Source organism: Nyctereutes procyonoides, unplaced genomic scaffold (assembly GCF_905146905.1).
Source record: "Nyctereutes procyonoides isolate TBG_1078 unplaced genomic scaffold, NYPRO_anot_genome, whole genome shotgun sequence".
Taxonomy (NCBI): Eukaryota; Metazoa; Chordata; class Mammalia; order Carnivora; family Canidae; genus Nyctereutes; species Nyctereutes procyonoides.
The window spans coordinates 113,266-139,056 of record NW_026575101.1 but is presented as its reverse complement, the minus strand read 5'-3'; the positions used below and the strand labels follow the sequence as shown (position 1 = coordinate 139,056).

Here is a 25,791-nt window from a genome sequence, read left to right as displayed (position 1 = left end):
ATCTTGATGAAGTCCCAATAGTTCATTTTTGCTTTTGTTTCTTTTGCTTTCGCGGATGTATCTTGCAAGAAGTTACTGTGGCCAAGTTCAAAAAGGGTGTTGCCTGTGTTCTCCTCTAGGATTTTGATGGAATCTTGTCTCACATTTAGATCTTTCATCCATTTTGAGTTTATCTTTGTGTATGGTGCAAGAGAGTGGTCTAGTTTCATTCTTCTGTATGTGGATGTCCAATTTTCCCAACACCATTTATTGAAGAGACTGTCTTTCTTCCAGTGGATAGTCTTTCCTCCTTTATCGAATATTAGTTGACCATAAAGTTCAGGGTCCACTTCTGGGTTCTCTATTCTGTTCCATTGATCTATGTGTCTGTTTTTGTGCCAGTACCACACTGTCTTGATGACCACAGCTTTGTAGTACAACCTGAAATCTGGCATTGTGATGCCCCCAGATATGGTTTTCTTCTTTAAAATTCCCCTGGCTATTCGGGGTCTTTTCTGATTCCACACAAATCTTAAAATAATTTGTTCTAATCTCTGAAGAAAGTCCATGGTATTTTGATAGGGATTGCATTAAACGTGTAAATTGTCCTGGGTAACATTGACATTTTCACAATATTAATTCTGCCAATCCATGAGCATGGGATATTTTTACATCTCTTTGTGTCTCCTCAATTTCTTTCAGAAGTGTTCTATAGTTTTTAGGGTATAGATCCTTTACCTCTTTGGTTAGGTTTATTCCTAGGTATCTTATGCTTTTGGGTGCAACTGTCAATGGGATTGACTCCTTAATTTCTCTTTCTTCAGTCTCATTGTTAGTGTATAGGAATGCCATTGATTTCTGGGCATTGATTTTGTATCCTGCCACGCTGCCAAACTGCTGTATGAGTTCTAGCAATCTTGGGGTGGAGGCTTTTGGGTTTTCTATGTAGAGTATCATGTCATCGGCGAAGAGGGAGAGTTTGACTTCTTCTTTGCCAATTTGAATGCCTTTAATGTCTTTTTGTTGTCTGATTGCTGAGGCTAGGACTTCCAATACTATGTTGAATAGCAGTGGTGAGAGTGGACATCCCTGTCTTGTTCCTGATCTTAGGGGAAAGGCTCCCAGTGCTTCTCCATTGAGAATGATATTTGCTGTGGGCTTTTCGTAGATGGCTTTTAAGATGTCGAGGAAAGTTCCCTCTATCTGAAGAGTTTTGATCAGGAATGGATGCTGTATTTTGTCAAATGCTTTCTCTGCATCTAATGAGAAGATCATATGGTTCTTGGTTTTTCTCCTACTGATATGATGAATCACATTGATTGTTTTATGAGTGTTGAAACAGCCTTGTGTCCCGGGGATAAATCCTACTTGGTCATGGTGAAAAATTTTCTTAATGTGTTGTTGGATCCTATTGGCTAGTATCTTGTTGAGAATTTTTGCATCCATGTTCATCAGGGATATTGGTCTGTAATTCACCTTTTTGGTGGGGTCTTTGTCTGGTTTTGGAATTAAGGTGATGCTGGCCTCATAGAATGCGTTTGGAAGTACTCCATCTCTTTCTATCTTTCCAAACAGCTTTAGTAGAATAGGTATGATTTCTTCTTTAAACATTTGATAGAATTCCCCTGGGAAGCCATATGGCCCTGGACTCTTGTGTCTTGGGAGGTTTTTGATGACTGCTTCAATTTCCTCCCTGGTTATTGGCCTGTTCAGGTTTTCTATTTCTTCCTGTTCCAGTTTTGGAAGTTTGTGGCTTTCCAGGAATGCGTCCATTTCTTCTAGATTGCCTAATTTATTGGCGTAGAGCTGTTCATCATATGTTTTTAAAATCGTTTGTATTTCCTTGGTGTTGGTAGTGATCTCTCCTTTCTCATTCATGATTTTATTAATTTGAGTCTTCTCTCTCTTCTTTTTAATAAGGTTGGCTAATGGTTTATCTATCTTATTAATTCTTTCAAAGAACCAACTCCTGGTTCTGTTGATCTGTTCCTCAGTTCTTCTGGTCTCAATTTCGTTGAGTTCTGCTCGAATTTTAATGTTCTATACATTATTGAAAGTGGAGTTGTGTTGTTAATAGAAAACAGAAAGTGGAATTTCATTAGTGTTGAATAATCTATTTCAACCTTCATTTCTGTTAATTTTTGCTTCATGTGTGTCAGAAGTCTTTCATTATGTGCATGTGTTTATAATTGTTCTATATTCCTGATCCATTAACCCTCTTCTCATTACAAAATATTCCTCATTATTTCTAGTGGCATTTTTTGTTCTAAAGTCTATTTTGTACAATATTGTTATAGCTGCTCCAGTTTTCTTGAAGTTGCCGTTTGCATGATATATATTTCTCCATCCTTTCATGTTCAATTTATTTGTCTCTTTCAGTTTAGTCTGTTCTATGTATACAGAAATTGCCAAATTGGATCTTTTTTTTTAACTTAGTCTGACAACTTCTGCCTTTTGAATAAATTTTTAAATCCACTCTCATTCAGTTAATGTTATTAATATTATTGGATTTATGTCTGCTGTTTTACTTTTGTTTTCAGTATGTCTCATACCTTTTTTGTTCCTCTGTACTTCTTTTATTGCTTTCTTTTGCATTAAGTGGATATTTTTCATTGTAGCATTTTAGTTTCTTTAGTGACTTTTTTCACCATTTTTTTTGAGGTCCATAGTGCTTACCCTAGGATATCTTCACTTACCAGAATCAGCTTCAGATTTATGCTAACTTAATTCCAGTGAGCTATAGTCCTATATAGCTCTATGCTTCTTTCCCCCTTTTTGTGATGTTATCATTATACATATCATATATATAAATGTTATAAATGCAACAATTCAATTTGTTATAATTATGAGTTTATCAAATTTAGTACTTGTAAAGAAATAAAGAAAGCAAGCATATATTATAGCTTTTTTTGTAGCTTTTGTTAAATTAACCTTCCTATTTATCCTTTCTGGTTTTCTTCATCTGTTTCTGTGAATTTGAGTTACCAAATACACATTCCCTGATATTATTCCCTTAGTACAAGAAAACTTTCCTCCCACTCACCTCCTTTTTGCTATCTTGAAATATATACATTATCTATTATTTAATACTATAATTTTATAAATCAGTTAAGAGAAGAAATATTTGTTCATATTGTCTTTTATAATGCGTAATTACTTACATTTACCAGTGTTCTCTGTTTTCTCACGTGGATTCATATTACTGTTTGGAGTCACTTGCAGTCTGAAGAACTTCCTCTGATATTTCTTATCATGTTTGCTAGCAACAAATTCTCTCCGTTTTTGTTTATCCAGCAATGTTTTTATTTAAATTCATTTCTTAAAGATAGCTTTGCTGGATATAGGATTCTTGGTTGATGATTTTTTCTTTGTACACTTTGACTATGTTATTCCACTGCTTCTGGCTTCCATTATTTTAATAAGAAGCCAACTGTTGGAGTGCTCTTGTAAGTGATGAGTCATTTTTCTCTTCTTTCAGTATTTTATTATTGTCTTTGACTTTTAGCAATTCTGTTTACGAGTTTTTTCACGTTTATCCTACTTGGAAGTCACTGAGCCTCCTTCAGAAAGTATAGATTAATGTTTTTCAGTAAATTTGAGAAGTTTTCATCTATTATTTTTTCAAGTATGTTTTCTGGTCTTTTTTCTCTCTTGTCCTTCTGGTACTCTCATGCACTTTTGTGTGCTTAATGGTGTCTCACATTTCTGTAAGGCTTTTTCATTTTTCTTCATCATTTTTTCTTTGTTCTTCAGCTTTCATAACCTCTATTGATCTTTTTTTCAAGTTTATTCTTTTTCTGATATCATAAATCTTTTGAGCCCCTCTAGTAAATTTTTCATTTCAGTTATTGTACTTTTTCAACTCCATAACTTCTATTTGTTTTTTTTAAATAAATTGTATCTTTATTGATATTCTCTATTTGATATGACATTGTCATCATACCTTCCTTTACTTCCTTAATTATGGTTTCCTTTAGTTCCTTTAACATTTTTATAATGACTGTTTTGAAGTCTTTGTTAAATCCAACATTTAGTCATTCTTACAGATGTGTTCTTGCTCTATTTGTTTAGGTGTGTCATACCATTCCTCTTTTTCCTCATGTCAATTTTTTGTTGTAAATGGACATTTTAGATACTTTGAAATATGTAGCAATTCCATGTACTGGCCCCCACCTTCTCGCTTGTTATTGTTATGTGCCTGCTTATTTAGTTACTGGCTAGATTGTTTTAGTGGAGGTTATTTTTCCCAATATAGTGTTAAACTTTTCATATTGTGCTGCATGGACTGAGGCCTTGGCAGGTCTTTCTTAACTGTCTCTTTCTCTGTGCATACCTGGCCATCAAGCTCCACTTATTGCTGGTTAATTATTATATTGTTTTCAACAATGACCTGGAGCATAAATTGCTCAACGCGACTAATACAGTCAAGTGTGTGCTCCTTTGAAAGTATAGTTTATGAAGTCAGTGTTTGAGTTTTATTCTGATTCTATTAGGCTCTTCTCTACTATTTATTTCCCCATTTCTCTCATAAAAACTAGCCAGCCTGTATCCACAGTGAATCTATCAATTTACTTTAAAATATTTTTTTACCACAACCTGTACTGCCTTTAAAGTGACCTTGAGCTTGAACTTCTCCATGTTCTGTTGCAAATGAAGTCATTTCCTTTGGAGATGATTAGGGAGGAACCATCTGTTTTAAGGCTTGCTTCTTTTCCCAAATCTCTGTGCCATAGCTCTGGAGCTGGGATGGGAACATAGCAACTTTTCTCTGAATGACACCCTGACTTTAGGAGCTGAGCATTTAGCCAAGATGGGCACAGTAGGCTTGTGCCTTTACAGCTTGTCCCTCTTGACATGAAACCACCACCTTATAAGCCAGGCAAGGGTGATCAGGGTCCTAGTAGTCTCATTGGCACCATGCCAAAGATGGAGCCTCTGCCTCACCAGTGCAGACTAGGCAGGAGGGATCCCTCACCTTTGGCTGCACTTACTCACTCACAACCTAGCCTTATCAACAGATGCTGAGGGCAGGATGAGAAATGCTGATATCCTGCACCTGATACGAAGGTAGCCCTCTGATTAGGTGCTACAGGGAGAGGGAGCCCTGTGTTCTTGGCTGTACAGTCTGGAGTGGAATCTGCACGTTATTGAGGCGGGAAGGGGGAGGAAGGAAGCAATCTTGGTTCACATACCACAGACTCACTTTTTTTTCCACCTAATTGTCATAGATTTTGCTGAATAGATGGCTCTTTATTTGCTACATGTGTTTAACCATTTCCAGAGATTTTTTTAAAGATTTTATTCATTCATGAGAGACACAGAGAGAGAGAGAGACAGAGACACAGTCAGAGGGAGAAGCAGGCTCCATGCAGGGAGCCCAATGTGGGATTCAACCCCAGGACCCTGGGATCACACCCTGGGCCAAAGGCAGGCACTAACCCACTGAGCCACCCAGGTGCCCCCCTTTCCAGAGATTTAAACAATTTTTTAAAATACTTTTCATGTGAGACTGGATCCCCACATTGTTATGCCAGAAGTCGATTCTAGAATATTCACATTCAGGGGTGCCTGGGTAGCTCATCTGGTTAAGCATCTGACTTCAGCTTAGGTTATAATCTCAAGATAATGGGAACAAGCCCCACACTGCATTAGGCTCTGCACTCAGCAGAGTCTGCCTGGCCATTTCCCTCTCCGTCTGTCTTTCCACCTGTTTGTGTTTTTTCTCCCTCTCTTAAATAAATAAATAAATAAATAAATAAATAAATAAATAAATAAATAAATAAATAAATAAATAAAATCTATTTTTTTTAAAAAAGAATATTTACATTCAGTGGGACTTTCAATAAATTTAGGTTTAAATCTATCACATGGCATTTGTTTTCTATTTCTCTTGTCTCTTTGTTCCCTTTTTCATTTTTTTATGCTTCGTTTCCTTTGTTGGTTTGTTAGCTATAATTCGTTTTACTTCAGTTGTGGTATTAGAGTTTATGGAACATATTTTTAACTTCTCCCAGTACCTGTGATATTTTATCACTTCATGTATACTCTAAGAACCACAAGCTAGTATGCTTCCCTTTCTCTACTCCTGACCTTTGTGTTATCATATATTTTGCTTTGATCTAATGTTATAAATTCCATACATTATTATTTTTGTTTAAACAATTATCTTTGAAGTAGACTTAAATGTTAAGAAAAGTATTTTTTCTCATGTAGTTACTATTTCTGTTTTTGTTTCCTTTGTGTAGATCCTGATTGACATTTGCTGTCATCTTTCTTCTGCCTGGAGGACTGTCTTTAACATTTTTTGCATTGAAGGTCTTCTGCCAATAGTGAATCCTTTTAACTTTTGCCATGTCTGAAAAAGTTTATTTCACCTACATTTTTGAAATAATTTTTGCTAGACATATAGACTCCTGTGTTGAAAGGGTTTTTTTTTCTTTGAGTACTTTAAAGATTTACTCCATTGTTTAGACACACTGTTCTTAACCTTGTTCCTCCATAAATAATGGGTCTTTTTTTCTCCTTCTGGCTGCTTGTAAGAGTTTCTCTTTATCTGGTTCTAAGCAATTTTGATTATGAGGAGTATTAGCATAATATTTTTGTTTCTTATGCTTGGGGGTTATTGAATTTCTTGAATCTCTGTGTTCCAAATTTTAATCTCAGATGTGGAAACATTTCAGCCATTATTTCTCCAAACATTATTTCCTCCCTCCCCTCCATTTTTGAACCTCTTATTACATACATAATGGATTGCTTGAAATCCTTCTATAATTCACTGATAATCTTTTCATTTAAAAAAATTCTCTTTTCTCGGTGTTTCATTTTTATGCAATTCTTATTCCTTTGTCTTTGAATTTACTAATCTTTTTGTTTGAAATATCTAATAAAAAAAGAAATATCTAATCATCAATGTATTCTCCATCTCTAGAATTTTGATTTTGGTCTTTTAAAAAATATTTTCCATGTCTCTACATAACTTTTGAACATGTGGAATATGATTGTAATAACTACTTAATGTTTTTGTCTGCTAATGCAAACATTCTTATCAGTTCTCATTTTCAGTTGTTTGCTTTATCTCTTCTGTATGAGTTGTATTTTCCTACTTCTTTCTAGGCCTGTGAATTTTTCATTGAATCCTACACATTGTGAAATCTACCTTGCTGGATGCTGAATATTTTTTATTCTTATAAATATATTGTAGATTTATTCTAGGATGCAGTTAAGTTCCTTGGAAATAGTTTGATCCTTTGGTGTCTTGCTTTTAAGATTTGGTCAGCAGGACTGGAGCAATGTGTTCAATCTAGGGCTAGTTATTTCCTACTACTGAGTGGGAAATAACTGACTCTTCTGTGTACCCTACCAAAGCCCCACCAGTTATGAGGTTTTCTAGTTGTGCTGTTGGGAACAGGCACTATTTCTGACCTTTGAGAATGCCAGATGTCCTTACCTCTAATCCTTTCAGGTGGTTCTTTTCCCAGCCCTGGGTAACTTGCTCCCAAACACGGCCAATCACTACTCAGCTGAATGCTAAAGAGGACCCCCTGAAGATCTGCAGAGTCCTCCCTCTTTGTATTGCTCTCTTCTTCAGTATTCTGTCCTGCAAACTCTAGGTACCTTGCCTCCATGATCTCTGCTCTGTCTCCTCAACTCAGGGCGTCAACAGGCTTTGCCTAGAATCCCCTCTTCCTGCACCCTGACCTGGTAACATTCAAGGCAGGGAGCTAGGACACTTGGAAGGCTTACCTCATTCATTTCTCACTTCTCAGGGTACTGTACTTTGTTGCCTGCTGTTTAGTACCTTGCAAACCACTGCTTAATATATTTTGTCTGTTTTTTGTTTGTGTTAGGGTAAATCTGGTTCCTCTTACTCCATCATGGCCAAAAGTAGAAGTTTACATATTTTAGGTATTTTTCTTTCTTAATTTTTTTTCATTTTTCACTTTAGGAGACTACCCACAAAGCCAGTGTCTTACTGAGCGGTAAAATTAAGGTAGAAAATGGTCAGATTTATCAAAATCCAGTCACCTGGCTCAAGGATCTTCTAGGAGGCAACAGTTATGTGACTTGGAATTATGCTTGGAGTAAGGTGAGTCATTCTTAAGTATATCTGTAACTTCATATTCAAATGGAAAGGTACTTATTTTTTTTATGATAAAACTATTTTTTTAAGAAATCAGAAATTCTCCAAACTATATATTCTTTGTACGATATGCTACATACTTTCTCCCACAACTCTTATTTGCCAGAAATCCCCAGGGGCAGAATTGGACAGCTGACAGCCTTTCCTTCCTTGTTCCTCATCTGGTCTCAGAAATTCAAATGCCCTCAACCTTCCCCTATTATCCCTCCAGGTGAATTCAGTACTTTGTGACTCCACATAGAGAATTTGAGACCTCTGGTGTATTGATGATTTAGTTATATGTTAGTATTCTGATGTAATGAAGGAAAAACTTCCCGTAAAGACAAAGGAACAAGTAAGCAGCCTAAGACCCACAGAAGTTATGGTGTGCTTTTGTGTGAACACAGTTTTATCCATCAGTTGCCAACCTCCCAAAAAGAAATATATCTTTTCATTCCAACTTCTCAGACTTAGTAGTCTTCCCCATAGTTCTATATTATGAGTTATAAGCCCAGTTTAACCACCAATTTAAAGACTATTAATGACAGACACCTTTGAGGTTCACCTCCAGATATCCATGGCCACACTTAAGGGAACAATCTTTCAGTGATTGACCCAGGAAAGTGTGAATCTTCAGACATCCACCAATACTGTCAAACAGAACTGCAGATGCCTTCCCCTCCACTAGCCATTTTATAAGCCTCAGTACCTAAGAAATAAAAAGCAGTTTCTTTTCCCCTTTTTTGTCCCACTTAGCTCTGCTAACCCTTCCTCCTAGCTCCTCCCCTCCTTCCTAGTCCGTAACCTATTTTCTGATATCCTAGACTTTTGTGCTTCCAAAACTATGGTGTAGTTCCTTTACTTATATCAGCACATCTTAGATTTTTCTCTACTGTAGAATCTGTTTTTTTTTTTCTTAAAGGATTTTTCTTGTTTATTTACCACTCCTGGAATCACAGGCCATCTAGTTTTCACATGTCCAGCCATTTCCATGAAAACATGAATCATATTTTCATGTTAGTAATTAACATTTTACCCTTGGAAATCCCTTTTTATTAAAGTTTTCTAAACTTTTGATAGTTTATATCATTTTGCTGAAATACTCTGTGCTCACAACATGAATATGGTACTGATTTCTGTAGTTGAGTTTTTTTGAGCTTCAATATGCCTCTGCTACTGTGTGCCCAGTGATGACTCAGTTCTCCCACTCTTTTTCTTTATTGGAACTACTGCATTTTCTGCTTTTGAATAGCTGGCTGTGACATCATTTGGCTCTCACTCTGTACTTAGGCCTCATTTATTTACCACATTGCCTCTGGTCTTTCCTTACCAGCCATGTCAGTTCATCATATAGTTTAACACCTATGTTGGCAATGAAGCCAAAGGCAAGTAAGCACTACAATTAGAATTCTTGGTTGTAAGATATTCATAAGATTATCTAAATAGACCTGTAAATTTTTTTAATTATCCTAAAAATTTTAAAAATACCATAGGGCACTCATGTACTTCTAATAAATACCCCAGGCTGAGAAACACTACCATGGTGGAGTTTTTTTTACAATATTTAAAATCCTTTTTTAAGGGATCCCTGGGTGGCTCAGCGGTTTGGCACCTACCTTTGGCCCGGGGCGCGATCCAGGAGTCCCGGAATCGAGTCCCACGTCGGGCTCCTGGCATAGAGCCTGCTTCTCCTTCCTCCTGTGTCTCTGCCTCTCTCTATCTCTATCATAAACAAACAAACAAACAAATAAATAAATCTTAAAAAATAAAATAAAATGAAATCCTTTTTTAAAACTTAACCACATGGGGCAGCCCTGGTGGCTCAGCCGTTTAGCGCCGCCTTCAGCCTAGGCAAGATCCTGGAGACCCGGGATCGAGTCCCACATCGGGCTCCCTGCATGGAGCCTGCTTCTCCCTCTGCCTGTGTCTCTGCCCCCCCGCCCTTTCTCTCAAATAAATAAATAAAATAAAATAAAATAAAATAAAATAAAATAAACCTTAACCACATGGGGCAGCCCCAGTGGCCCAGCGGTTTAGTGCTGCCTTCCACCCCGGGCCATGATCCTGGAGACCCGGGATTGAGTCCCACATCAGGCTCCCCGTGTGGAGCCTGCTTCTCCCTCTGCCTGTGTCTCTGCCTCTCTCTCTCTCTCTGTCTCATGAATAAATAAACAAAATCTTAAAAAAATAAAATAAAACTTACCACAGAAACCTCTACCTCTTCTTGTCATGAGGTAACTCATGAATTCTTAGTCACTTCTCAAGGACAGGAGCTCTTTGCTACATTGGTAAATGTGAACATTTCTGCTAACTCATTTTGAGAATGCTGGTATGGCAATGGGGCCAGGAATGGGTTGGTCATCAGGCAAGAAATTCTGAAAAACTAGGTCTTGTCCTACCTCAGACAGAATGGCAGAGCCTCTAGACACAAATGACTCATACTTCCTACCCAAGCAGCTGGGTTGCTATACAGGGAATCCTGATGCTTACTCCCACTGGTCATTACTGATTGCTTTACTGCTATGGTCTCCTAGATATTAGCTATCATCCTGATGGGTAAGAATGATCTCTGGGTGGGAGACGGGAGGCCAAACTAGTTCCTGGTTCCACTCTTGAGAAGTTACATGATCTGGGAATGTTTTTCAATTCTGCCTACACATTAGAGTCACTTGGGGAGGTCTTAAAGACTACTAATGCCTGTTGGACCACAGTCAGATACCTTCTGATCCTAATAGTCTTGACTGAAGACCAGGTGGCAATATTTTAAACAGCTCTCCAGGTAATTATAATAGACAAACTGGAGTAAGAATCACTGATCTAGATCAAGTCACTTAACTTTCTGAACTTCATTTTTCTTATATATAAGTAGTAGTGCTAATTGTCTCTAAAGACCCTTCCAGTTTGGAGATTCCAGGACTTGCATAGCCATACGTGATTTATAAAGCCTTTTACATATATTCTTTCACAACCTCATGAGGTAAGAAAATCAGCTATTTTTCTCTATCTCTGGATATAAAACCACAGGTATAGGAGATTAAGTGACTTGATTAGCCTCAAGGCCAGTAAGTGCCAGAACCAGGACTAGAACCTGATCTTATGGTTCCCTGTACATTACTTTCTACATTTACAGTGACACAACGGAAACTACATTCCTTTCTTTGGAAACAGGATGCCCTGAACTCAAAAGAGCACACAGTATTTACTTAGCTGCCTTTATGAATTTATGCAAAGTCTCATTCTTGTGCAGGAAAAATTGTCCACTTCCACAGGAAAAAAAAAACACCTTTCTGTGACAAAGTTGTGGTATGATAATCATAAGAATGGCTATGATAGTTTATTTTTGTGAATGCTCAGGACTGGATTTTGCAGATGAAAAATAGACTGCCATTTTGGGCAGTGACTGAAGGAGCATTGACAGTTCTCTTGTGAAAATATACTTCCCATCCAAATGACTCACTCTCTGAATTTCTACCCTTATAAATTCACTACTTTGGATTTAGTATCAACTTTTCTCTATGGTTACTCCTCACCCTACATACTTTCGAAAACAATTCCTCCTACCACCATGATTAGGAATATTAAGATATGGAAAGGTTGAGGTAGGAGTATAGAAAGTGATGAAAATTATTGGTGTACCTGGGTGGCTCATTCAGTTAAGTCTCTGACTCTTGAGTTGGGCTCAGATAGCAATCTCAGGATCCTGGGATCAAGCCTTGTGTCAGGCTCCCTGCTCAGTGGGGCGTCTTTTGTGTCTCCCTCTCCCTCTGCACCTCCTACCACTCACACACTCTCGCTCATAAATAAATAAAAATAAATAAATAAATAAATAAATCTTTTTAAAAACGTGATTAAAATTGTTGATCTAGATGGCCAGACAGCCTCACTGAGTCAATTAATCATTCCCAAATTATCTTAACTTAAACCTCCTAAGAGCCCAGCTCAGATGGTTGGAGATGTAGGCCCTTTTACAATACAAATATCCGAGAGGTGTGAATCCTAAACCATAAATAATGTGAAAGGCCTACTGCCCTTTTCTTGCCTGGAGCTGTGTGCAGTGCCTGGGGGAAATGGAGAAGGAGAGGCTTTAGGATGGGGATTGGGAGGAGGTAGGTGATATGAAGATGAACGTGACTTTCATCATTACTTTTCCAGGATCAGTTCTTTTGTGGTAGTTATTACACTTTGATATATCCTTCTCAAATATTTGAGAATTATTTTACTTTTCCAAAATGTGTTTTATGTTACAGTGACCCTAAAAGAAAACCTTTCCTTCTTTGCCTTCCTCCCACCAAACTCCTGATATCAAAAACAATTATCCTTTCCTCTCTTCCTTTTGAGGTAGTGCAATTTTGTTAAGATTTGCATCATAAAACTTGAAATGGAATTAAAACAATCATTTGATCATCCATGAAGAGATTCACATTAGTCAGTACCAACAAATGGTTTTCCTGAAGACATATGAAAAATGGACTGATACTTTCAAATAAAATGGAGCCCCAGCAGGGAAATAAATTCTTGGACACCTCTTTAATATTTAAAGGCAGGTTATATGGATCTCTGGGTGGCTCAGCGGTTTAGGGCCTGCCTCCAGCCCAAGACTTGATCCTGGAAACCCAGGATCGAGTCCCACGTTGGGCTTCCTGCATGGAGCCTGGTTCTCCCTCTGACTATGTCTCTGCCTCTCTCTCTCTCTCTCTCTCTCTCTCTGTGTGTGTGTGTGTGTGTGTCTTGTGAATAAATGAATAAAATCTTTAAAAAAAATAAAATAAAGGCAGGGTATGTTTGTATTTTTTCTTGATGCATATTAGAATTATAGAGTAAAGAGAAACATTTGTTATTGCAATTAATGACAATTGAAATTGTACTTTATTTCTTCAGAGATCTTACCAAAATAAAGTTAATTAATAATTTCAGTTGGCTAATTAGCTGTATTTCCAGAAAAGTGGTTAACTGAATCATCCATCCACTCCACAAACACGCACACACACACACATGCACATGTGCCTTTTTCCCCCCTAAGTATCATATTAGGGAGTCAGCATAAACTGATTACTGAGAATAATGGACCTTCTGCCTAAGAGCTTTAGGGAAAGCATCAGTGGCCTTAGGATGAAGCACTTCCTGCAGTTCCACCTTTTAGAAAGAACCAACAACCTATAGGTATGCTCACAGAATGCACCTTACCCTAACTCTATTACTGTTTTCATCTGGGGGAGGTGGCATCCCATCACCTGCCCTTCATCAGAATGAGTTTTGATTGGTGAAGTTGTCAAGATTGCTGGCAGCTGTGTAGTCTAAGACCATAAGGACCTCACCTACAGCTCTTCCTACATGTTTCTTTCAGAACAGGCATATGACTAGGTTTGGATTCAAGATTGAGTTGAGGATTCAAAGTCTGAGTTATATGCAAATGTGATGAGTTTGCTCTTATGCTTTAGCCAATTAGAGCACAGACAATATTATGAAATGGAGAGTTTCTTTTTTTCTTTTCTTTTTTGTATATTTTTTAATTGGAGTTTTATTTGTCAACATATAGTAGAACACCCAGTGCTCATCCCATCAAGTGCCCCCCTCAGTGCCCATCACCCAGTCACCCCATCCCCCACCCACCTCCCCTTCCACAACCCTTTGTTCATTTCCCAGGGTTAGGAGTCTCTCATGGTTTGTCTCCCTCTCTGATTTTTCCCACTCAGTTTGCCTCCTTTCCCCTATAATCCCTTTCACTATTTTCTATATTCCCCATATGAGTGAAACCATATGATGATTGTCCTTCTCCGATTGACTTACTTCACTCAGCCTAATACCTTCCAGTTGAAATGGACAGTTTCCAAGGGTGACCTAGTGCCTGAATATTTTAAGGCCTGTACCTTATTATCCTTGTTCAATAAATCACTCCCACCTTATGGAAATTAGATCTTTAACTCAGTGGATTTTTTTAAAGCTGTGTCCTTTCAATGTCTGAATTACCCTGGTGGTGTGTTTAAGACCTATGTGGACTCATCGCCTCTAAGGCTACTAAAGTACAGTTTTACCACTTTATATTACCTAGTACTAACAGATAAAAATATACTTTAAATCTGAAATACGGGTGAAAACATACTGAGCCTGTACTTGATGGGTATGTAAGGTGTTTTGGATATTGTCAGGGCACAACATGAACAAAATCCATTGTTTCTAATTGTTAGTTGTTTGAAGAACTGACAGATGGCATTCAGAGGCTTCATCTCTCCTTCCATGGCAAGTGGGGATGCATTAGCACACTGGGTAGACAGAGCTGTTCCATTTCCACTACCAAGCTTGTTTGGTTATGGGATTGAGCCAAGAGGGTGCCTAAACCTTCCAGATCCCTTATGTATGCCCCATTCTGTTAAATAACAGACATTTGTTGAGCACTCAGGATGTGCTAGACAGTATGCCAAATGCTTTTCATGTATTATTCTTTTTTTTAAAAGATTTTATTTATTTATTCATGAGACACACACACACAGAGAGAGAGAGAGAGAGAGGCAGAGACACAGGCAGAGAGAGAAGCAGGCTCCATGCAGGGAGCTTGATGTGGAACTCAATCCCGGGTCTCCAGGATCACACCCTGAGCTGAAGGTGGCACTAAACCGCTGAGCCACGCGGGCTGCCCTCATGTATTATTCTAATCCTCACAACAAGACCTAATAAGCTGGAGTTACTTGTTTTACAAATGTACAAACAGAGGCTCAGAGAATTTAAGAATCTTGAAGAGCAGGAGCGTCAGAGGGCTTTTTCCCCTAGAACTGTGAGGCACTATGTGAAGTGCTAAGAGTATAAAAATGAATATGACACAGACCTTGTCCTCAAGGAGCTCATGATAATGGAAACAGACATATTAACACATAATTTAATAAGTGCCTTGACAAATATAAGCACAGAATTTATGGGGGCCTAGAGGAAAGTTATTGCTTGAGCTTAGAAGTTCTAAGAAAGTATCCTGGAGTAAGGGATGTGCACATGGAGACTAGATGGTTTAGCCACAGAGAACATAGCTTCAGGGGTATATTATCAGGCTGCCCTAGAACTAAGAGTGGAGAACCCAAAGACCCTCTGGCAAGTGTTTGCCATTCTGCCTCGGCCCAACCTACTTGTGTGTAGGTATTCCAAGATCTGACCTTTGGGGTTGTAAATAGTAGCTAAGTTCACTAACCAGAAAAAGCCAAAAAATTTGGATACATAGACCTGAAATATTAATAATCTAATTAGTTAAATGTCTAGTTTCTTGAAAGCACTGTTTTATGGCTTAATTTTATTAGTACAACATTAATTTTTTAATTTTATAAAGTAGTGGATGCTGGACTAATGGTTGTTTAACAAGTGAATGGATGAGAGAATTAGTGATAAACAACAGGGTCAACAAATGTTTTCTCTAAAGGGCCAAATAAACATTTCAGGCTTTCTGGCCATATTGCCTTTGTCGTGAATATTCAGTCATGTTACAGCACAAAAGCATCCATTGATATTAAGTAAATGAATGGGTATCTTTGTGTTTTAATAAAACTTTTTTTAAAGATTTTATTTATTTATTAGAGACACACACAGAGAGAGACAGGCAGAGGGAGAAGCAGACTCCATGCAGGGCGCCTGACGTGGGACTTGATCCTGGGTCTCCAGGATCATGCCCTGGGCTGAAGGCGGTGCTAAACCGCTAAGCCACTGGGGCTACCCAATAAAACTTTACTTACAGAAAAAGGTGGCAGGCCAGATTTGACCATGGACTATAGTTTGCCAATCTATGATAGACAATAGTCAATACTAAAGTTAAAACTTGCAAGAGACGAGTTTATTTGCTTCTTTTGAAATACAGAATTTTTAATTCTGTGCTTAACTATGTACAGGTGACATATCTGGGGAAGGAGCTTTTAAAGTATGTTTCTGAGGAAGTACCCGTATCTGCAGAGCCAAATGTGGTGCTTCAGCAACATCAGCCTTGTCTTCCAGGTATGTACAGACCAACACCCATTTCTTAGTTGTGAGGATAACACCCAAAGCTACTAAGAAAACACTCCTTTTTGTTGTTGTTGTTGTTTCATTCACATAACATTAAAATAACCATGTTTTAAAAGATTTTATTTATTTATTTGACAGAAAGAGAGTACAAGCAGGGGGAGTGTCAGGCAGAGGGAAAGGGAGCCTGATACGGGACTTGATCCCAGGAGCCTGGGATCATCACCTGAGCCAAAGGCAGATGCTTAACCTTCTGAGCCAGCCAGGTGCCCAAATAACTGTTTTAAAGTGAATAATAATTCAGTGGAATTTTTTCTTTGCTTTTATTTAAATTCTAGGTAGTTGACATGCAGCTCAATATTGATTTCAAGAGTAGAGTTCAGTGAGTCATCACTTAACATATATAATGCCCAGTGCTCGCAAAACACATCCCCTCCTTAATACCCATCACCCATCTATCCCATCCCCCAACCACCTCCCTCCATCTGTCCTCAGTTTGTTGTTTATAGTTAAGAGTCTTTCATTATTGTTTCCCTCTCTCTCTGTTCCCTCACTCCCAAATGTTCATCCATTTTGTTTCTTAAATTCCACATACGAAAAAAAAATTCCACATATTAATGAGGTCATATGATACCTGTTTTTCTCTGATTGACTTATTTTGCTTGGCATATTATTTAGTACATTTACAATATTGTGCAACTACCACCTTTGTGTAGTTCTAAAACAACGTCCATTACCCAAAAAGAAACTCCACATCCATTCAACAATTGTTCCCTGTTCTCTACTCTATGCAGTCTACTTTCTATGAATTTGCTGATTCTGAATGTATCATATAAATGGAATCATATAATGTATAACTACTTGTGTCTGGCATCTTTCACTTAACATAACGCTTTCAAGGATCCTGGCTGGGTGGATGTTCATTTCAGAACACTTTTGGCTTTTGGGTATAGTGCTGCTGTGAGCACATGGATACATATATTTGTACCCATTTTTAGTTCTTTTGGATAGATACCTAGGAGTGGAGTTGCTATATCATATAGTAATTATATGTTGAACTTTTTTGAGAAGCAGCCAAAGTGTTTTCCACACCAACTGAATCATTTTACATCATACCAGCAATATTCAAGGGCTCCAGTTTCCCCACATCTTCACCAACACTTGTCATTGTCTGTTTGTTTGTTTATAATACTCAATTTTTAACCACAGTTGATTCTAGGAGAACTTTTTAAATGACACCTTCCCTCATAGTTCCTTTCTCTGAACCTATGCTATACTTACTTTGGGTAGATTTTTTAAAGGGTCATATAAAAAAGCAAAATGGTATTTTTTCCTTCCTGCAGGCATGATTTGGTTAGTTTTCTAAAAGCAAACACTAAAATAAATCTTTACTTGTTAGTGTAAATGAATGTGCTTTATCTGATGGAATACTGAGAAAACTTAAGAGAATGTAATCTTCATCAATTAACAGCAGATTTTGAAACAATTTGGGAAGAGGCAACACACATTTCTGTAAAATCAGACATAACTAGGGTTGTATTACCCTTCTCTGCTGCAGCACCCATTCTTTTCCCCCCAGTTTCTGCCTAGGACCAGTTGGGAACAGTAAAGGCAGAAAGGAGATACAATACAGAAGATGATAACTCTGTGATAACCAGAGTCAAGAACCAAACAGGGACTGGTGTTGCTAAGCTCCTAACCAGGGGCTTCCTGGGGCCATTCCTTCCTACAGCAAACCTTAATAATTCAAAGTACTTTCCTCTCCTAACTTTATACATAATCCACTGTAACCTCTTAGGGTCCTTCTTTGTCTCAAAAACTGGCTTCAGAATAGGATGGTTTTTCCCCAGTTTTCTGCTTTTCATCACTTTGGGAAAACAGATCAGGTGAAACAGAAATAGTGAAGAAATTAAATTGGAAAGAGTTTTTGTACTAATTCATGGTCTTTGGTTCCTAACCCTCATGGCAGATCTATGTAATCAAATATTGGAGTGGGGCCAGGAACCTGAATTTTAAAAAAATTATTCACATGCAGCCTGACTGTAGATTTGATTTGAATGACTAGTAAGTAGTATCTGATTTCTTATGCAGATAATAATTTGAAAACTTTTATATTCAGCCTTCCACCTCCATTCCACAGCACACTCACTCTAATGCTTGCTCATGTTGCCTGCCTCCCTCCCTCCTTCTCTCTTTCTCTCTCTCTCTCTCTCTCTCTCTCTCTCTCTCTCTCACACACACACACACACACACACACACACACACACACACACGAAAGCCAAGCGAAACCTTTATTCTCCTAGTTTCTAACCTCTGGAGTCAGAACAGAAATACAAGATCTTCCTTGTATCACAAAGGTTATCTGCTGCTCAGATTTTGTAGTTCTGAGCAGGCATTTCCAACCCAAGCCATGCTTCTCCTTCCTTGGAGGGCTCACAGTTCCCCTGCTAAGTGAGCATGAAATGAAAAATGGGTTCTGAACTGCTGCTTCTTTTGCCTGCAATATAAACACGTTTCTTATTACTAATTTCTTTCCAGAACTACTGAATTTTCTTTCCTTGAGATATTTCAGAAAATGTTAATGGTAATTTGAGAACTATGGAGGGCCAGTAGGCCAGCCAGCTTCTTACTGCCTTAATCTGGCTCTGGGAATCTTCAGATCCCTACTGGCATTCCTTTTTCTTTTCTTTTTCTTTTTTTAAAGATTTGATTTATTTTCTTTGAGAGAGAGAGAGAGAATAAGAACACCAAGAGTAGGACGTTTAACCTACTGAGCCATTCAGGTGCCCCCCACCTGCTGGAATTCTGTAGGCTGTTATTGGAGTTTTATTTGAACCTATTTGATTTAGGATTCTTTTGCATGTGGTTTTGTACTACCTGACAGAAATCCAAAGACTTGGCAAATTAGAAAAATGTAAACTCTATATATAACAAGCAAACTATTCTAGAGAAAATATTTTTCCCTCTTTTGCATACTAAAATGTGGTCATAGATATCATGGATCTGACACTACAGAACACAAAGTTTAAAGGAAAAACAAGTCTGTATGGATTTTATCAGCCCACCTCAGATCATGAACATCATCTCTTTACCCATTTTCTCAACCAGATATTTAAAAAACAGCTATATCCCTCTACCTCCCCTATTTCCTCCTCCCCCTCTTTGTGAGAAATCATAAATCCGTTTAGCTTTGGTAACCGACATTTCCTAAGCTTCTTTAATTCAAATGGTAACACTTCATGGGACAAATACCAAACTCAGTATCCAATTTATTTGTACATAACATTTTGGAATCATGGTATCAAGAAAATCCTGAGTCATGAAGGTAAGTGATAAAAGTTTTTAACCTTGCCATTTTAAGACTTTCTTCAATGAATCAGAGATTATGGAAGAACTTTATTCCTAGTCTTGCACAACGACTAGTTAAATTGGTAACTCAGATTAATGTATTGGTGGACTTAATGTATTAATGTAATGTATTGGTGTTAGGATGTAGCATATTAATACATTTGAAGGCATATGTTATTTCTAATTAAAGGTTTTAAACATAGAAACCCCAGCCTTTAAAAATGAAATTCTGTTGATGAATTCCTGAAGTATCTATCGCTAAGGTCTTTAGAAGCTATAAAATGGAGTGAATCTATGGTATATTTTCCCTTGAAAATTCATAACTTTCTCCCAAGCCTTCCTCCTCTGCCTCCTTGGCTATAGTTTCTCTTCTGTGTTATTGAGGGAATCTTCATTGATATTTCAGAGTAAATTGGAAGGAAAAAATGAACATTCCCAAAATTCTACATAATTTGTAATCACTGCATACAGATATATCAACCTTTTCTGCAGTTCTTTAAAAAGAATCTGTTAAGGTAGATGACATTTCATTATTTACCCAAAAAAGCCAATTTTATATATATCTATGTTACCTATCACTATAGTATTAGATAGCACACTGAAAACACATTATGCCAAATGTATTCATCTAAGAAAAAAAAAGTATCTCCTGAAGTTCTTTCTTTTCCCAAGTCATCATTTAATGCATATTAAATATGTCATTTTATTTCAAGGGAACCTAACATTATTTCTTCATTTGAAAATCGAACATGCTTCTTCAGAAAAAAAATAGACTCTTGTTTTTAATAAAACCTGTCCTGGACCTACTGATAATACATTGCAAATAAATGACTTTAAAGAAAGTTTTCTTCATTTTGGTGCTGATACTGTGCTTCATTGCTCTGTAAAAGCATGTGTAATAGAGCACAAACATTTGCAGGTGCTTCTGTTTTAAGTGGTTAAGAACTTCAAACTTAAACACCTAAGGAAGATGGGTGCCTGATAACAGACCAGAAGGTGTTTATTTCGGCTCCTGTTTACATTTCTTGATTGTTTTTCATGACTTCAATCATAATTTTTTCATCCTGGTATCATGATTAACTTTGACCTAATTCATAAACTGGACAATGCTGATAGGGGAGGAAAGAGAAGAAAACTAATTTTCTGTTGTGCACCTGCCATGTGCCAGATCTCCTGCCAGATTATTTTACATACATTAGGCCACTGAGGAGCTTCTTAACTAGTAAAACTCCAGAGTTCAAGTCTGTACAAAAAAAGCAGAAAAAAACATGAACAGTTTACACTTAAAATTAATAAGCATCTCCAGCCTAATTCAGCTTAAGAAACTACCTATTAAATTTATTTTCCCACAAAGAAAGAGGGCTTAAATAGTTTTAAACTTATAATGTTCAGGGGTGTTTCTTCACTTCAGTACAGTTTTCACAGGTAGCTTTGATCTTATCAAAGTAATTCTGTCTCAAACTATTAATTCACTTTTAAATATCAAATCATCTAATACTCTACTATCATATTATCCTTTAGAATCCTTTTATTTTAAAACAGCTTCAAACTTTGTCTTTAATAGCCATAATTGAATTTTTCCTCAGTATAACTACAGCAGATGAGTTTTTACAATCTATTAAAATAATTCCTCATCATTTTCCCTTTGATTGGATTTATACTTCTTGTTCGGACTAAGAATATGTGCATAAATATGTTCATTTCCATTTATTACTAGAGTAAGCAGTTTCATTCCATAATCTTAATGAAATGAAGAATGCTTAGTTTGTGAGAATAACTTCTGGAAGTCTGAGTTCAAACATTTAAAGAGTTAGAAGTGAAACATATATCGTCTAGTCTTGGACCTATTTTACAGATACAGAGCCGGAGAGGTAAAATGGGTTGAATGAAAAGAGTTCATAGGTTAGTGATATTTCTTAAGTGAACTCTCAGTTAAAATAATGAATCTGAGTTACTATTGACAGATATGAGTTTAGTGTCATCATGATATCTATTTAGTCCTTGTTTTTGTGAATTGTTCCACTGAACTTCTTCTTAAAGGGGAGTTTTAAGAGTCCCCCTTAAAATTTCTTGCAGAGCTGGTTTGGAGGTCACATATTCTTTCAGTTCCTGCCTGTCTTGGAAGCTCTTTATCTCTCCTTCCATTTTGAATGAGAGCCTTGCTGGATAAAGTATTCTTGGTTGCAGGTTCTTCTCATTTAGGACCCTGAATATATCCTGCCAGCCCTTTCTGGCCTGCCACGTCTCTGTGGAGAGGTCTGCTCTTACCCTAATATTCCTCCCCATGAAAGTCAGGGACTTCTTGTCTCTTGCTGCTTTAAGGATCTTCTCTTTATCTTTGGAATTTGCAAGCTTCACTATTAGATGTCGAGGTGTTGAACGGTTTTTATTGATTTTAGGGGGGAACTCTGAACGTGAATGGGCTTAATGACCCCATCAAAAGGCCCAGGGTTTCAGACTGGATAAAAAAGCAGGACCCATCTATTTGCTGTCTACAAGAGACTCATTTTAGACAGAAGGACACCTACAACCTGAAAATAAAAGGTTGGAGAACCATTTACCATTCAAATGGTTCTCAAAATATACCCTAAAAACTATAGAACACTTCTGAAAGAAATTGAGGAAGACACAAAGAGATGGAAAAATATTCCATGCTCATGGATTGGCAGAATTAATATTGTGAAAATGTCAATGTTACCCAGGGCAATTTACACATATAATGCAATCCCTATCAAAATACCATGGACTTTCTTCAGAGACTTAGAACAAATTATTTTAAGATTTGTGTGGAATCAGAAAAGACCCCAAACAGCCAGGGGAATTTTAAAAAAGAAAACCATATCTGGGGGCATCACAATGCCAGATTTCAGGTTGTACTACAAAGCTGTGTTCATCAAGACAGTGTGGTACTGGCACAAAAACAGACACATAGATCAATGGAACAGAACAGAGAACCCAGAAGTGGACCCTGAACTTTATGCTCAAATAATATACGATAAAGGAGGAAAGACGATCCACTGGAAGAAAGACAGTCTCTTCAATAAATGGTGCTGGGAAAATTGGACATCCACATGCAGAAGAATGAAACTGGACCACTCTCTTGCACCATACACAAAGATAAACTCAAAATAGATGAAAGATCTAAATGTGAGACAAGATTCCATCAAAATCCCAGAGGAGAACTCAGGCAACACCCTTTTTGAACTTGGCCACAGTAACCGGAGAAGGACAAACAGTGTATGTTCTCATTCATTTGGGGAATATGAATAATAGTGAAAGGGAATATAAGGGAAGGGAGAAGAAATGTGTGGGAAATATCAGAAAGGGAGACAGAACATAAAGACTTCTAACTCTGGGAAATGAACTAGGGGTGGTGGAGGGGGAGGAGGGCGGGGGGTGGGGGTGAATGGGTGACGGGCACTGAGGGGGACACTTGACGGGATGAGCACTGGGTGTTATTCTGTATGTTGGTAAATTGAACACCAATAAAAATTAATTTATAAAATTAAAAAAAAATAATGAATCTGATTATTTTTTGCTTTTTGGTCTATAAAGAGAAATTTTAAAAAGAATTAGAGGAAAAAGAAAAGTGAAAGTTAAAATTATTTTTAACCAATCTAGTTAGCTTGTCATTTTGAAGTGCTAATTTAGGCAAGTAGATAACATGAATAGTTGCATGAACCTTTTTTTTTTTTTTTTGCCTACTGATGAATCTTGCAGTTCAGTTTAAGGAATATCTAATATTTGGTGATATTACTTGAGAAAGATGTATTTCTCTCTACTTCTCGCATGAGCATAATGGTTTGTTAGCTGTTGCAGTGCTTGTTGGGGACAAGGAGCACAAGAAGAGTCAAAAGTTCACATATATGGCTGTTTTTCTAGTTGTAGTGGGTGGAAGAATCCATGTTACTTGCTTGAGATCACACAAGTTTGTGTGGCCTAGAAAAATTGATTATCCATCTTCCAGGCTAATACTATTTTCATTTCATTTCAATACTATTTTCACTATTTCATACTATTTTCATACTATTTTCTTTTTTTTATATATAAATTAATTTTTATTGGTGTTCAATTTACCAACATACAGAATAACACCCAGTGCTCATCCCGTCAAGTGTCCCCCTCCGTGCCCGTCACCCATTCACCCCCACCCCCCGCCCTCCTCCCCTTCCACCACCCCTAGTTCATTTCCCAGAGTTAGAAGTCTTTATGTTCTGTGTCCCTTTCTGATATCTCCCACACATTTCTTCTCCCTTCCCTTATATTCCCCTTCACTATTATTCATATTCCCCAAATGAGTGAGAACATACACTGTTTGTCCTTCTCCGATTGACTTACTTCACTCAGCATAATACCCTCCAGTTCCATCCACGTTGAAGCAAATGGTGGGTATTTGTTGTTTCTAATGGCTGAGTAATATTCCATTGTATACATAAACCACATCTTCTTTATCCATTCATCTTACTATTTTCATTTCATTAAGAAATAATGATAATAATAGTAGCTTCTATTTATTTAGTGTTTGCTGTATGTTAGCCAGTAGCCAGTCATTTCACAGCAACTTCCCACTTAATCTTCACAACTGCTTTATTCTCAGTTTACTGAAAATTGAGACAGAGGAGTTTGTACAACTACCCTCAGAAACTTCAGTCATCTTTTTTTGGCATTGGTTGGTTTAGACGGCAAGCAAACTTCTTTTTCCCAAGATAAGCCAATGCTGGCTTACAGCTTTATCTTGGATATAGAAAATGGAGTGAATTATGACTTGCTCCAAAATCCCATTGTGTGTTCATAGACTTTTTTTGTTTTTGTTTTGTTTTGTTGCATATCATGCTCTGGCTCTTTTATTTTTTTGTATTTTTTTATTAGAGTTCAATTTGTCAACATATAGTATAACACCCAGTGCTCATCCTGTCAAGTGCCCCCCTCAGTGCCCGTCACCCAGTCACCCCATCCTCCCGCCCACCTCCCCTTCCACTACCCCTTATTTGTTTCCCAGAGTTAGGAGTCTCTCATGGTTTGTCTCCCTCTTTGATATTTTCCACTCACTTCCCCTCCTTTCCCCTATAATCCCTTTCACTATTTCTTATATTCCCCATATGAGTGAAACCATATGATGATTGTCCTCCAATTGACTTACTTCACTCAGCATAATACCCTCCAGTTCCATCCACGTCAGAGCAAATGGTGGGTGTTCGTCCTTTCTGATGGCTGAGGAATAATCTATTGTATACATAGACCACATCTTCTTTATCCATTCATCTGTCGATGGACACCGAGGCTCCTTCCATAGTTTGGCTATTGTGGACATTGCTGCTATAAACATCGGGGTGCAGGTGTCCTGGCATTTCACTTCATCTGTATCTTTGGGGTAAATCCCCAGCAGTGCAATTGCTGGGTCATAGGGCAGATATATTTCTAATTCTTTGAGGAACCTCCACGCAGTTTTCCAGAGTGGCTGCACCAGTTCATATTCCCACCAACAGTGCAAGAGGGTTCCCCTTCCTCCACATCCTCTCCAACAGTTGTGGTTTCCTGTCTTGTTAATTTTCACCCTTCTCACTGGTGTGAGGTGGGATCTCATTGTGGTTTGGATTTGTATTTCCCTGATGGCAAGGGATGCGGAGCATTTTCTCATGTGCTTGTTGGCCATGTGTAGGTCTTCTTTGGTGAAATTTCTGTTCATGTCTTTTGTGTGCTCATAGGCTTGATGAGGGTCTAGGATTTGTAATAAGTAAATTTAAATATTATTTTTAAGACTGTATTTTAATTTATTGACACTCCTTTAAACAGGAACATCCAGAGAGTCAATGCAAAGCATCCCACCTTATCTACAAATAAATGAAGTACTGTTAATCAGTGATCAAGAATTTCTCCCATGCCATATAATGGATCAACACTGGAAGTTCTATGTGGAATGTGAAGAGCTAACATTCTAAACCTTTGTTTTTGTAGTAATTTATTAGACATTTGTTCATATTATTAACCCACATTAATATTTTATCTTACATAGGCTGGAGGGCCTATTTTAATATACATTTTATGAGTTGCTACTTAAGATATGTTTACTGTTGTAAGAAAAAAACATAATTCAAACTAGTATAGTAAGATTTAATACTTTTTTGCCATTGAAATAAAGGCATTTTTGAATTACACTATATTGACTCCCTGGCTTTCTTTTTACTAACAGAAATGTAAAACTAATCTTTCAGTTAATTGAATTGAAAAATTCACCTCTAACTTTGTATCAAAGTTGTTCTTTAAGGGAAGCAAGGGTAAAAAAAAGAGTGATAATTCGGCCTTAAAAGGCCCAGATAAAGTGAATATACTTAAAATAAGAACTTAATGTCCCAGTACCTTCAGCCATTTACTTT

At 37.4% G+C, this 25,791-nt stretch overlaps 1 protein-coding gene across 1 annotated transcript in view; it reads left to right on the top strand.

The window, feature by feature from the left end:
* Nucleotides 1–25,576, top strand: part of LOC129514768 (ankyrin repeat domain-containing protein 31-like) — a 71,251-nt gene extending 45,675 nt beyond the window's left edge. Inside the window, exons 12-14 of the mRNA XM_055333478.1 lie at nt 7,925–8,065; nt 15,961–16,063; nt 25,211–25,576. Coding sequence (XP_055189453.1) covers nt 7,925–8,065; nt 15,961–16,063; nt 25,211–25,356 — 390 coding nt within the window. The 3' untranslated portion in view covers nt 25,357–25,576. The remainder of the gene's footprint in view (nt 1–7,924; nt 8,066–15,960; nt 16,064–25,210) is intronic.
* The last annotated feature ends 215 nt before the right edge of the window (nt 25,577–25,791 follow it).